Below are 14,426 nucleotides of genomic sequence, written 5' to 3' on the forward strand. Positions count from 1 at the left end.
AAACCCCATTGTAATTTTCATTAGCCCAGTAAACATGCAATTAACATGCAGCACTGTGGTTAACTTAATTCCCGTTTTAAGGCAAGGACAAGCAAGAAATGGAAAAGCGTTTGTTCCATTTGTCAAGTATGACACACTTCTTACCATAACAGTTTCTTAAAATAAAAGCTCGGCTCCCCACGACCACCACCCCTCTTTCCAGAAACCCCCCACACCGACACACACACCGACACACACACACACACACACACACACACACAAAAAGGAGCAGGAATCCATTAGTTGGAGAGTATTCTCCTGCCAAAGGCGGTGTAATATATTCCAAATTTTCCCAAGCCCTCACTGTACTGGGCTCCCATTTCCCCCCTTGGGAAGGGGCTGTGAGCTGATATTTCTCGTGGGTGAAGGATTCAGCCTCCCCCGAACCGTATTTTTTAATAAAATAAAACAAACGTGCTTGCCATGTCTAAAAGTTGCCATGTTTGTGAAGAGGGGGGGGGGTGGGGAAAATGTCTCCAAGGGTTTCAATTAGCAACAAATGATTATTGCAACGGATTTTTGGTAATGAAAAAATGTGGAGTACCTCTTTCTAGCTGGGATCTCAGGGGCAGTGAAAGAGAGCGGGGGGAGAGGAAGAGAAAGAGAGAGAGAGAGAGAGAGAGAGAGAAAGAGATTGCTGATTAGCTCGGATTCTTTCCCAACTTGCTGTAGCGTGTGCTTGCGTTCCCTGCCGACCCTACACAGGACACTATATATTTTTTCCCCTTCGGTGCATGTGTTGATAGTTCAGCCTGTAGTTGTTTGCGGTTGGCTTTTTTTTTTTTTTTTTTCCCCCTGCCTGCCGGGGAGGGGGAAGGTGGGAAGGGGGGGCTGAAATCGGCCGCATCCATCCTCCCCCCACACTCATTAAGTTAGGAGATTTCCCTCTTATTTTTTTTTTTTTCCTCCCCAATTGGAAGGGTGGGTTGTGATTTTTTTTTTTTTCCCTAAGTCTCGCCTTTCCAGCTCCAAACAAGGTGTAGCGAGACGCTCTTCCTTCTAAGGAATGAAATGAGAGACAAGGATCACTCAAAGCCATCTCCTACCTTGGGCTTGGGGATTTTTTCTTAAAGGCGAGGCGCACATTCCTCAGCAGCTATGTACAAAGCCCCCCCTGCAACCTTGTCTGTGTAAAGTTAGAGTGTGTTCAGGATTTTTTTTTTTCCTCTCTCCCAAGGCTGATCGCTAATAATACATCGAAAGCACTTCCCTTTAGGTTGTGGGAAATCTATTCCCTTCACCTTGCCTCCTTTTTTTCCTCCCCCTGAAGGCTGTAACTTTACTTTTTTTTTTCTTCTTCTTCTTCTTCTTTTTTTTTTTTTTTTTTTTTTTTTAATCAGTTTGCACAATCGCTTAGATAAACACCACGAAGGAGACTTCTCTTTAATTACCCAACGCACATCTTTCTGGGGGGCAGACAGCGGTCTGATCATTTTTTTGTTGTTTGTTTGTTTCACCTGCCAAACTAAAGGAGAGGTAGAAAAAGGAAGATGCAAGCGATTTGGGACCTTGAACAAGGCAAATATGGTTTTGGTATGTTTACTTCTAGTTTTTTTTCTTCTTCTTTGACACTTTTTTTTTGCGGGCAATGTGTTGTGATTCTTGTGTTTCTCTTTTAAGGAAAACAAAAAATCCAAAAAAGCAAATGTTAGCTAACGTGCGTCTTAAACGATCGTTTCTAAGGTTACGTGGGTTGCTCTAAGGAGGGGAAGAGGGGAGGGGGGGGAGACCCGAGGCTGTGTAATCGCAGCACCGCCAGTTAGCACGTCCTTTAGCTAAATAAAGAAATCAGCAAACAAACAAACAAGCCAGCAAACCCAACGACCGGGATCGGCTCCCAGGTCCGAGGCTGCGAAGTGCCTCAAAGTCATTCCCAAAGCGGCGGCCGGGGCTGGGGCTGGGGCCGGGGTTGGGGTTGGGGCTGCGGGCGGAGACGGGGCTCCGCGATCGGACCGCGCCGGGGCTGCGGCTGGCAACGCTTATAGATCCAGATAGAGATATATTTAAGGGGAAAAAAAAGAAAGGAAGAAAGAAATAGGTCGGTGGGGAAGGTATAGCGTTAAGATCCCGTCTCTCTCCCCCCCTCCGGTCGCTTCCCTGGTTAAGTACAATGGAAAGAAGCTGGAATATACTCACCCTCCGAAGGTGTGGTTGGCGGCGCGGCGGAAGCTTTATGGCAATTATTTATCCTTGCTTTATTACGGCAAAAGGTGCAGATCTGAGTTTAAGCAGCAAAAGTGTTTTGCTCTGACAGCCGCATGAGAGGCACGGTTCCTCGTTTAAAAAAAAAAAAAATCACAAAACAGGATTCCCCCCCACCCCCCCATCCCTGACCAATATCCCTTAAAAATACCTATTCGGCACAGGGCTGGCAGGAACCCTGACGCAGAAATCTTATAGTCCGGTCTAGGAGTGCCCAAGCCAATTAATTTTAAATCCTTAGGAATTAATCAGATTAAAATGTACAGAAGTTTCATTCTCGTATGCATACGTGAGCCAAAAGTCGTTTCCCTTTAAGAGATCCTTTTCTTTTAAAGTTGAATTTTAGGCAGATAAGAGACTTACACTAGGGGGCAGCCAGATACTGTACTTGCTCCAATCTTAAGCAATTTTTTTTCCTCTCTCACAGCATATGCTCTGATTTAGCACTGTAAATTTTTCAGAGGACCCAACTCTGACAGCCCCTGGTGATTTTCAAAGTACCACAAGCCAGTGGTTAAAAATTGCATTGACTTGGAAGTTCAGAGGCACACAATAGGAGCCACTTTCCCTATTCATGGAACTTCAGTGTGGTGGAAGAGAAAAACACACACATACTACATTGAGGGAGAAGAGGAATTCATTGAATTCTGTTAGACGTAACTGCTTTCCACTGAGTTCAGAGCGAAACTCGGTATTTGTTCGATGCTCTATTCATATTGCGATTTAATCTAGAAAGAATTAGAGGGCTGCAAGGCAGCTTTCTGCCAGGGAAGCAGCTTCCCTCTCTTCCTCCTTGTTTAAAAAACCCCAAGATTTACACCGGCTCTATCCCCAACTCTATTTTAGCAAAATAAATCCTTCCACTCCCTCTCATTACAATAAATTTACATCTGCAGTAAAATGGCAGGAGGGATGCGCTTATTTATTTGGAATAAAAACAATAGAGCCTTACTTCTAAACAGAGCATTTCTATTGTGACAGGGCTCGGAGGAGGACAGCGGAGAATGTCCCCTTCTTCGCGAGGCGTTCGGGTCTCAGATAGGATTTAGCAAAATGAACCGCAGTACATTTTTTCATATTTCCCTTCACCCGCTCTGCCTCAGCCCACTCGCAAACAAATGGCAAAGCGGCGGATGGTGCTCATAGAGAGTTACACCGCTCCATCCCTCGAAGAGCAAATAGTTAATGCGGGGCATTCTTCATTAATGCTCGAGCAATCGGCGGCACGGCGGTGTGTGAGCGTGTATCAGTGGCTTTGCATTGCTACGATCGTGTGTTAATATCATGGGTGCTGCGAAAACCGCTTTCCCTTCTGATTTCCGCGCTGAGGACGGTATTAATGTTTTTGCACATGGCGAATTAATCCTGTTTACTTTGTCAGGTTCGAGGCAGGAAAGCTTTTATTTTTATTGTTATTATTATTATTATTATTATTCCTCGGGAAATCCAACCTCGGCAGCAATGTGGGACCGTTCCGCGCCTCGCGCCCCGTCCCTGCCCGGAGCTCGGCCCTTCTCCTTGGGGTCACAGAAGGCGCTCACACCCTTTTACCGGGGACAGACGCCTTTCCCCTTCCCGGAGCTCGCGCACGGGTCGTCGTGCTCGGGCAGCGCCGTGTAACGGAGCCGCAGAGCATCCCCCACCCGCGGGGTCCCAGCTTTGTGCCCGCCGAGCCCGCGGCTCCGCAGCACCTGCGGCTGCCGGCCGCGTTCCTGCGTGCGGCACCGGGACGGAGCGCGGGGCGCGGAGCCCTTCGGATCCTGCGGAGCCTCGCGGGGCCGCGGCCGTGACCTGCGGGCGGCTGGGCTCCGGCTGCGCGCCGCCCGCCGGCTGCGACCGCGGGTCCCGTGCCCTCTCTCGGTCCGATCGCCCGTCGAACCGCGGTACGGAGCCGAAGCCCCGCTCCGTGCGGGATGGTTCCCGCCGCGGCGGCGCTCCGAGGGCTGCGGTAGAGCACGGAGCGAGGAAAGAAAGGGAAATAGAAAGAGCACAAAGTTAGGGCGCCGAGACGGAGGAGCGCCGCGCCGGGGCCGCGCGGAGGGCTCCGCAGGTGCCGCGGAACGGAGCGGCCCGGCCTCGCCCTGCCCCCGTGACCCCGAGGGCCCGCGCCGCGCGTTTGTGTCGCCGCGCTCCCTTTTTCCCTCCGCGTTCCTCTCCGCCGCCGCCCGCCGCCAGGTGAGCCCCGCGCGGGCTCCGGGAGCGGGGCCGAGATCCGCGCGCGGCCCCACGGCGGCGGCCTTTAGGACCGCGCGGGGCGGGCGGGCGCGCGGCGGCGGCCATGGCAGGGGCCGCGCACAGAGGGCGTCGCGCGCGGCCCAATGAGGACCGACGGGGGCGGGCGCGCGCGGAGCTTTCGCCCAGTCAAACGCCGCCGGCTCGCCTTATAAGGCCGCGCGGTCGCCATGGCGACGTGCGCTAAGTTGCAGCAGTCGTGTCAAAGTTCACTCTCCCGCCAGCGGGGCGAGCGGCCGGCGGGGAGCGCGCACACCACCCGGCCGCGCCCCCGCGCCCCTCCCTCTCCCCTCTCTCCCTCCTCCTCCCGCCGGGGGGGGGCGCGCTGGGGGAAGGGCCCGCGCTCCCCTCCCTCTCCCTCTCCCCCCTCCCTCGGGCTGAGGCGCGATGCTGCGCGCCGCGCCGTGATCCTTCCCTCTCCTCCTCCTCCTCCCGCTCCCCTCTTTTATCATCCCGCCCGGCTGGCGAGTTGACTCCTTCCCTCCCCCCCCCCCTCCCGCCCCGCCGCCCCCCTTTCCCTCCTTCCCCCCCCCCCCCCGCCCGCGCCGTGAGCACCGGCGGCGCGGAGGCGAGAGCCCACTTGCGAGGCGGCACAAGCAGCATAAGGCAGCAGCGGCGCGGCGGAGCCCGGGCGGCGGCAGCGAGGAGCGAGCGGCGAGCGGCGAGCGGGGAGAATTAATAAAGCGGCCCCCCCTTTAAAAAAAAAAAAAAAAGGCAAAAAAAATATATAATAATAATAAAAAGAGAGAGAGAGACAGAGAGAAAGCAGCGAGCGCGGCGCGAGGAAGAATTAAAGAGAGGAAGAATTAAAGCCGGCGGAGGAGGAGGAGGGAGGAGGAGGAGAGACGGAGCGCGGAGAGAGGAGGAAAGAAAAAAAAAAAAAAAAAAAGCCGCCCGCACACACAAAGCGGAGCGCGGCGGTGGATGTGGCTGCGGCGCGCAGGACTCGCGGCGAGAGCGGCCCCCAGCAGCCCCGCCGCCCGCCGCCCCGCGCCGCCCGCGGCCGCGGCGTTCCCCGGCTGTTCGTCCGCGCCTTGATGGCTTTCCTGAATGGCTGACGGCGAGCTGCCCTGGAGCTGGCCCCCCGGCACCACCCGCCTCTCCGCCGGCAACTCCGCTGCGGATCGGCGCTGAGAGCAGCGGGCACAGCGGCGAAGGGATTTTTTTTTTTTTTTTTTTTTCCTCTCTCTCTTTCTCTCTCCCTCTCCCCCCCTCCCTTTCTCCCTTCGCTCTTCCCCGTGCTCGGCGCCGGGGAGCTTCGGAGAAAGGAGAAAAAAAATAAAAATTTTAAAGATATATCTTCTTTTTTTTTTTTCTTTTTTTTTTCTTTTTTTTTTTTAAAGCAACAAAAGGGAGAGAGAGGGAAAGAGAAAGAAAGGAGGAGGAGAAAAAAAGCAAACTGCTGCAAAGCTGAGCTGCAGAGCAAAGCAAACAAACTTTGAAAATAAAGGGGGAACAGGAAGTTTGGCAACGGTGTCCAATAGATATGGCAATGGTAGTCGGTGCGTGGCGAGACCCCCAGGACGATGTGCCCGGAGCTCAGGGAACGCAGCCAGCGCCCGCCCCGCCGGTGCAGGGCCCCCCGGCCGGGACCCCGCACACCCCGCAGACCCCGGGGCCCGGCGGCCCCCCCAGCACGCCAGCGCAGAGCAACGCGGCGAGCCAGCAGAGCCAAGGGGACAAGCAGCAGCAGCAGCAGCACATTGAGTGCGTGGTTTGTGGGGACAAGTCTAGTGGCAAACACTACGGCCAGTTTACCTGCGAGGGTTGCAAGAGTTTCTTCAAGCGGAGTGTAAGGAGGAATCTCAGCTACACTTGTCGTGCCAACAGGAACTGTCCCATTGACCAGCACCACCGCAATCAGTGTCAGTACTGCCGCCTCAAAAAATGCCTCAAAGTTGGCATGAGACGGGAAGGTATTGGGATTTCATTTGTTTTGCAATTTTATTTTTTTCCTCACCCGCTGCCTTTTAGGTTTGCTTTTATTATTATTATTCTGATTATTTTGAATTATGGCGATTATGCTTTTATTGTTAACCTCCCTTCCCCCCCCACGTCTTCCCCCCCTCCCCCCCAACCTCAACCCCACCAGAACCCTCCCCCCCTCCCCAAATAAACTTTCTCTTCTTGAAAGAAAGAACCGTGGGAGGGGAGGAGGGGGCTCCCGCATGCTGCCCCGGAACCCACCGCGCCCGCCGCCGTGTGCCGGGGGGCGGCTGCTCGGGGACGGATTTCCACTCCGGAGCCGATGGCTCCGCCGGACGCTCGCTGTCCCCGCTGTCCCCCCCTGCATGCTCGGGGCTCCCCGTTCGCATTCAGCCCCCGGCCCGCGGCTTAACCCAGGCGGTTCGAATTACGGTTACAATGGAACTCACCCTCCCGAGGGCTCTACAGCACTCCACTGTGGATTCCCGACCGGATTTTCCCTCCTCTAAAAACACATAGACACATCCCTCCCTCCCTCCGTGTGTGTGTGTGTGTGTGTGTATCGCCGTGTGCCTGCCTCTCCCCTCGCTCTGACCCCACTTTTCTCCTTCCTCCCTTCTCCCCGTCCTTCCCACGGGGGTGAAGCAGCACCCAGAAGGAAGCGAGGGGCGATGGGGGCTTTGTGCTATAAAATTAGCCGGGAAATGTGAGCCCGCGGCCCCGCAGCGCGTCTGGACGCTGCTATGTAGGTTAAGGGTGAGGGGGCTCGGGACTTGCCGGGCTCCTCTTTGTGTTCCTGCGGGGGAAACCGGGCTCGGAGCGCGGCCGGCAGCGAGCAGAGCCCTAGCGCGGCGTCCGCCGTCCCCTCCCCGCCGTCCTCCTGTCCCCCGGCCCCTTTTTCTCTCTCCTTTTTTCCTCTCTCCGTGTCAATGTCTGAACAAAACGCCACAGGCCCGCTTCCACGGGAAGGTGCCGCCGGATAAAGCCCGGCCCTGGGGGGGAGGTGATGCTGGGGCTGCTCGCTCCTCGCTTTTCTTTTTCTTTTTTTTTTTTTCTTTTCGGGGGTTGCGAAGTGTCGGTGCCCTCTGCCCCCTGCCCGGCCCTCTCCCCCAGCCCCAAATCGATAAAGCTGCTTTGGTCGGAATGAAGGAAAACACAAAGCGTGGCCGTAGGAGGGGTGGAAGGCGGGGGGGATCGCTGGGTCCTGCCGTGTGCGGGAGGTGAGGTTGTGCCGGGCCGGGGACGCGCTGGGCTCGGGCCGTGGCACGGCCGCACGGAGCGGGCTCGGGGCTGGCGGCGCTCGGAGCAATTCAGATATTAATAGCTGTAGTTTCTTCTTTATTCACTGCAGCGGTCCAGAGGGGCAGAATGCCACCCACACAGCCAACTCACGGTCAGTTCGCCTTGACAAACGGGGACCCTCTCAACTGCCATTCCTACCTATCCGGATATATCTCCCTTCTTCTGAGAGCAGAGCCCTACCCCACCTCCCGCTTTGGCAGTCAGTGCATGCAACCCAACAACATCATGGGCATCGAGAACATTTGCGAACTGGCAGCTCGGATGCTCTTCAGCGCGGTGGAGTGGGCCAGGAATATCCCCTTCTTCCCAGACCTGCAGATCACAGACCAGGTGGCCCTGCTCAGGCTGACCTGGAGCGAGTTGTTCGTGCTCAACGCCGCCCAGTGCTCCATGCCCCTCCACGTAGCCCCGCTGCTGGCAGCCGCCGGCCTCCACGCTTCGCCAATGTCTGCTGACCGAGTGGTCGCCTTTATGGACCACATACGAATCTTCCAAGAGCAAGTAGAAAAACTGAAAGCGTTGCATGTCGACTCCGCAGAATATAGCTGTTTAAAGGCCATAGTCCTCTTCACCTCAGGTAGGCAGCGTTTCTTTGCTCTCCCCTTCCTCCCCCTGCCCCTCCGAGAGGTGTTTGCTCTTTGCAAAGTGTTGCTGCCTTCGCCAGCCCCGCTGCTCTGCCAGGAGTGGGGCTGGGGGGCTACCCGCGGGGCCTCGGCTCTCAGCAGCCCCCCAGCGTGGGCTGCGGGGGGAAATCGCCCATTGCAACGATGAGAAATAGATGGGGAAGCGCACCCCGAGCCTCGCTGCATCAGGCTGGGGAAGGGGGAAGAGGGGACTCGGGGGGAGGCACCCATTCGCCACAAGAGACTGCGCTTTTCCCATTGAAAATAATATTTTATTTAACAGTCTAGCTCTGGGTTGTTGCATTTAATGACACGCATCCGAACAGCAGCAAAAATCTGTTTGATGTTGTTAAATACAAGGCGTCCTATCAGTGAAACCACTTTAAAAAGAGTATCATTTTATGGGCAGCCAAGAAGGGGGGGCGGAGAGGGGGGGGAAAGCCCTGCAGGATTAAAAATTGAATTAAAGAAAAATATAAAAACTTAAATGCGCAAAGCTGAGTTTAAAATATGTTCCCTGCCATCCCATAAAATAAAATAAATCAACTTCCCAAAGAGCTGTCTCTGATTGAAACAGAACGTGGCAGCGAGCAGTTCTGTGTCATTGGAGCTAAGGGGAAAAGTTTGCATTTGTACCCAGCAGGAGCTGCAGAGTGCAGAGCGAGGAGAGGGTGCGGAGGGATCATTACCATAAGCAGTCGGGGACAGCAGGAAAAAGTCAGAGCAGAGGGCAGGAGCTGCGCTTTGCCGAGCAGTTCCGGGGTGGCACGAGGCGAGGAGCGCAGCTCGGGGCGCTGCTGGGATCATCAAAGCGAAGGGGGGAAAAATATGTGTCAACTTTTGCTGCCTAGAAATAGTGCATGAGTTATAAAGCAATAATTGAGTGCGTTGTGAAATCTAATTAGCTTGCACTAGAGTTTAACTTGGGTGACTAATAAGCCTGATATTAACTCTGGAGGCTAAATATTTTTATTATTATTATTATTATTTTTAAATCTGCTCGCTAATTTGCTCAATATGTGATCTCAGATAGCTAACTTGAAGGCTGCAGCCCTGCAAGTTTGGGGATGGAGTTTAAAAATCCCTAGATTTCTTCTGTAGCTCATTGGGAAGCTTGGGAAAGTGGCCACGCGATAAACATATGAATGGAAGCAGGACCTGTAAAATAATTACTCATCGGAGTTTTTTAAAGCCTGATATCAGGAAACAGGAAAAAAAAATGTAGTTTATGTGGGAAAAGGAGGGCTCACAATCCGCTCCTTGTTGTCTTAAAGGGGGTCTGGGGAACGAAGTCATTTTCTGGACTTTGTCCAGGTTCTGGGTCGTGACCTAAACTTCCTTTTATATATTATTGCTTTACACATTAAAAAAAAAAAAAAAAAAAAAAAAGCCTTCTCCTCCCAACTTCCCCCCTTCCCCTTCAACCAGCCGTGCTGAGGTCCTGGGGTGACCCACGAGCACCCATTGGGGGGGGTCCCGCGTGGGGCCGCTGCCCATGGGGCTCTGTTTGGGGTCCAGGCACACGTGGGGACGCCCCACGGATCCCCCACACCTCCACTGGGCTGCGGCAGCCCCGAGGAGCGGAGCCGAAACCTCTCCTTTCTCCCCAAATCACTTGATTATGATGATGATTATTATTTTTAGCCTTCTGAGAAAACAATCGTCCGATCCTGTCGTAACTGTTTAATTTATTGCTATTTTCCAAATGTGAGGCCTGGCGTGTAAATTGCCTCCCAACGAGATAAACGCTCCTCCTTATCTCGATGCTGGGGAGATAGCCCAGTGCACAAGGAGGGCTCCGCACACAGCTCCCCAATAACAGCACTGATGGAAAGCAGATGCACAGGGATGCACACACACTCGATTTGCTCCTGCTTCTTTTTTTTTTTTTTTTTCCCTTCTTTTTTTTTTACACACACACACAGAAAGAAAAAGGAAAAAAAAAAAAAAAAAAAAGAAAAACACAACAACTGGGTTCTAATGACTCGCAGAATATGCATGTGTTAGCCCTGTGCCTAGGAAAGCCACAGGGAGGTCAGGTCACAACCTGTGCTCTTTCAGCACAGACGTCTCTGATTTAAAGGGAAGTTATTGTATTTTAGCGTATCAGGGAAAAAAAAAAAAATGTCCAGACCCTATCAGGGAGTTTTCTTCTTGTAAGGACCTTTAGGTTTAAAAAGAAGAAGAAGAGGAAAAAAGGGGGAAAAAAAAAAAAAAAAAAAAAAGAGAAGGGGGGAGTCGAGGGGGGGAAGAAAGAAAGAGAAAAGAAAAGAGGGGGGAAAAGAAACAGCTCAAATGAACAGAGAGATCACAGTTTGCATGGCTGCCTCTGAATAGGCTAAACTGACAAGATCAGTTTTAAAGGGCCACTTAAATCAGTTTCAAAGACTGAAGAAAAACGCGTTGTCTTCTCTGGGGGAGAATCTGTTGCTGGATCCGGGGCGCCATTCTCTGCGGCTGGGCCGGTTTTTTAGCCTTATGATGATGATTTCCATCACTGCCATCAGCACGCCTTCCCATCGCACGCTTAGGCTCCCCACGCTTCTTTTCCAAGTGGGGGAGATGGAGCTGCTCCCCCTCCCCTCGCCCCCCGCCCCGCCCCGGCCTTTCCCCGCACACCGGAGGTGGGGGGGACCGGGGCAGCCCCCCCCAGGAGGGAGAGGTGTGGAAAAGGACAGAGATTGGCCCTATGGGTGATACCCACGGAGACTCCTGGGGGGCGAGGTGATGGCGCACGATCCGCGCTTCTTTCTAGAGATTAAAAAAAAAAAAAACTTTTTAATCTGATGATTGTTTTTTTTTTTTTTTTTTTTTCTTTTTTTTTTTCTTTTCTTTTCTTTTCTTTTTTTTTTTTTTTTTTTTTTTTTTTAATACACTTTCTTCTAGATGCCTGTGGTCTCTCTGATGTAGCCCATGTTGAAAGTTTACAGGAGAAGTCACAGTGTGCTTTGGAAGAGTATGTTAGGAGCCAGTATCCCAACCAGCCAACACGATTCGGGAAGCTATTACTACGTCTCCCCTCCCTTCGCACTGTCTCCTCTTCTGTCATAGAGCAATTGTTTTTCGTCCGTTTGGTAGGTAAAACCCCCATAGAAACCCTAATCAGGGATATGTTACTGTCTGGCAGCAGTTTTAACTGGCCTTACATGTCCATTCAATAAAATATTCGAGAGAGAGAGAGAGAGAGAGAGAGAGAAAATAAAAATAAAAATCAAATAACAATTGAGAAGGGAGATGAGAGTGAGAGGAAAGCAAATGACATTTGGGTTCTGGTTGTTTCTTAAATTTCCTTCTGCTAAGAAAGGACGTAAAAGGATGTTACAAAGTTTGCAAAGTGAAGACAGGGAAAAAAAAAAAAAATAATTAATGGACTGTGAATTAAAAAAAAAAAAAAAAAGAGGGAGAGACTGTCACGTGAACTTTTACAGAATGCATTAAAAACTCCCGTGTCGCTCCGAAAATACAAGTTGCTACTTATCGTTTTTTGTACAAAACTTTAAAAAAAAAAAAAATTAAAAAAAAAAAAAAGAGAGAAAAAAGAAAGAAAGGGAAAAAAAAAGAGAGAAAGCAGAAGGAAGGAGATGGCGGTGGGCTTTTTCTTTTTTTCTTTTTTCTTCTTTTTTTTTTTTTTTTGTTCCTTTTCTTTTTTGGGGGGTCAACTTTTTAAACAATTCTCGCTTAAAGTGCATTTAAAGGAAATTTGGAGAAAATGAGCAGAACGGAAGGAAGGAAGTCTTTTTTTTCCAAATTATTAATTGTCCTATGTGTCTATGTACCTATAGCTGTTCTTTTTTGTATTTTTCTGGTTTCAAACCAGTTTATTCTGTGGTTCTATAATAATTTCTGATATAATCTTGGCTTCTTTAAAAAAAAAAAAAAAAGAAAAAAAGAAAAAAAAAAAAAAAAACCTGTGTATCCTTAAAATATATGTTCTGAAAGAATTAAAACTGAGTCCAGGAACGTATCGTATAGGAAGAAAGGAAAAAAGAGAGAGAGAGAGAGAGAGAGAGAGAGAGAGAGAAACACAAACTCAACATCACGGTGATGGAAGCGCACTTAAGGTGGTGACCCAAAATCTAAGCTTGAAGCTGAGAGAGCTATAATTATATAGACCCGAATGAACCACACGTGTCATACAGCTCCCCCCAAATCTCGGTTTTTTGATATTTCGGACAGAAAATGAACTGTGGGGATTATATTCTAGGTAGAAGGAACTGTGTCCAAGACACACCACGGTTTTGATTTAAAAGCAAACAAACAAGCGAAGTGAACTTTTGTAATTCGAATTGGGTTCCACATAGTTCATCATGAATTGTTATTAAACTCCTCTATCTGTTTGTATATTTGCAAGCCCTTTGTATTATAATAATTGTTGATATTTTCCCTTTTTAAAAAAAAATACCATTGAAATCAGCATGACAAAATAACACTGTTGGCACTTATAGATAACGTGATTGATTCAGTATCTTAGAGTTTACAGTTTTGTGTTTAAAAAAAAAAAACTGAAGGTTTTTTTTTGTTTTATTTTTGTTTTATTTTTTTGTTTCGTTTTTTAAGTGCAACATTTCTGTATACTGTAAAAGTTATAATAACTGAACTGTTTGGTCGAGTCTTTGTGTGTTATATTCCAAGGAAAATTGAAAGTATTCAGAAATTAAAATATTATTTGATATCTGAAACCTGTTTGGCTGTCATAAATGTCTTTCAGAAACCGCATTACTTCTCTATAGTTTGCAGTCCTTTAGGCCCATAGGCGATTGGTTTGTTTACTTGTCACAGTAAGTTTGTAGCAGATGTATTGTAGTGTATTTACCTGTTTAATTCCGGGCTGGGGGCGGAGGACTGAAGTTGGTGGTTGATCTGTGGTTTGAGGAAGCACCGGTGCTGAAACGGTGAACCAGCAACCCCCCATTCATCTAATCCTCCTGGTAATTCAAAATGGATTTTCTGGAAGGAAAAAAAAAAGAAAAAAAAGAAAAAAAAAAAAAAAAAAGGCCCTTATTTTTGTCACCCTGAAGTGCCTGAGTAGGAAAGGTATTGTTGTGAAGTATTAGAAATCTGGAGATCAGTATCTATTTTATGATCAGAATGGGGCGAAAATCTTTTGTAAATGTCTGAGATAGGCGCACAAGATCATTCAAGCAAGGTAATAGCAGTATTGTAAATATAGGTCAGTTGTTTGCAATGAGTTTTCTTGAAGTACGTGTGATTTTTTTACAACGCTCTGTAGTTGCCATCTATCGTTGTCATTGAGAGGTCTTCAATTGGAGTGGCTGTAGCTTCTAGCACCGAGGAGTCGGTTTTTCATGTATATATCCCCTCCAGCGGATCGGTCCTTACGCTTTTTCCCTCGGGCTGTACGGACGCTCCCACGGGTCGCTCCCCGCTCCCCGCACACGGCCACGCGCGGCCGGCCACGCAGCCCCGTCCCGCAGGGCCTCCCGCAGAGCCGAGCGCTCGGGGCGACGCGAGGTGGTTCGGAAGGAAGGGCTTTGCTCTTTGGTTTTGTGCGTCTGCGGGTCATTTTTATTTTCTCCTCTCTCTCCCCTCCCTCCCTCCCCCCCCTCACCCATCCATCCATCCATCCATCCATCCATCCATCCATCCATCCATCCATCCACTCACCCACCCACCCACCCCCCGGCCGCCCTCCCGTTGCTCTGTGGCGGATGCTCTGGATGCGAAAGCTCGCAATTTTGTTCCCGGCTGAGGATTTGTCCCCTTCTCCCCTTTGCCACGCGTTGTCACACAGTGCTGTGGTCTCGCACGGGGCTCGTTCCGTAAAGTGGATTCCAGCCCGGTCTGTGGCTGCTGGGGCCGAGGGTGCAGGGCTGTGAGCCGAGCGGGGCTCTCCATCTGAATCATGGCTCCTTTCCTATAAATATATAAATATCTATAAATATATAAATATACTATTATTGCAGGGGATTGCTGACCTCTAGATTTAGCTTTTTCTATTGCAAGTGCTATCCATGTGAGTGTGTGTGTGTGAAGTTTTTATGCTTACTAAGAACACAGGATCTTGACTTGTTTGTTTTGTGTTAGTTTATTGTAAACAACCATTTGTTGTAAATTGTTATTGGCATTAAATTATAATTTATG

General features: G+C 50.2%; 2 protein-coding genes across 4 annotated transcripts in view; one reads left to right on the forward strand and one right to left on the reverse strand.

Annotated features, from left to right (window-relative positions):
* The window catches only part of LOC104912866 (uncharacterized), a 34,085-nt gene extending 29,160 nt beyond the window's left edge, over positions 1–4,925 (reverse strand). Inside the window, exons 1-3 of the mRNA XM_085234190.1 lie at positions 4,877–4,925; positions 2,393–4,621; positions 2,176–2,313 (exon numbers count right to left, since the gene is read on the reverse strand). Coding sequence (XP_085090316.1) covers positions 3,789–4,621; positions 4,877–4,925 — 882 coding nt within the window. The 3' untranslated portion in view covers positions 2,176–2,313; positions 2,393–3,788. The remainder of the gene's footprint in view (positions 1–2,175; positions 2,314–2,392; positions 4,622–4,876) is intronic.
* On the forward strand, positions 984–13,003 carry NR2F2 (nuclear receptor subfamily 2 group F member 2). 3 transcript variants are annotated; one of them, XM_085234400.1, is made up of 3 exons: positions 984–1,572; positions 7,751–8,278; positions 11,211–13,003. In XM_085234400.1, exons 1-3 carry the CDS (start codon positions 1,530–1,532, stop codon positions 11,483–11,485), a joined length of 846 nt encoding a protein of 281 aa, XP_085090526.1. In that variant the 5' UTR covers positions 984–1,529; the 3' UTR covers positions 11,486–13,003. The 3 variants fall into 3 exon arrangements, with proteins under 3 accessions (XP_085090526.1, XP_019466907.1, XP_010725865.1); XM_019611362.3 differs by lacking the exon at positions 984–1,572 and adding an exon at positions 5,006–6,389 and having other exon boundaries at positions 7,730–8,278; XM_010727563.3 differs by lacking the exon at positions 984–1,572 and adding an exon at positions 5,010–6,389.
* Positions 13,004–14,426: the final 1,423 nt, after the last annotated feature.

The sequence above is a fragment of the Meleagris gallopavo genome, chromosome 12, assembly GCF_905368555.1.
Source record: "Meleagris gallopavo chromosome 12, MGAL_WU_HG_1.1, whole genome shotgun sequence".
Lineage (NCBI taxonomy): Eukaryota > Metazoa > Chordata > Aves > Galliformes > Phasianidae > Meleagris > Meleagris gallopavo.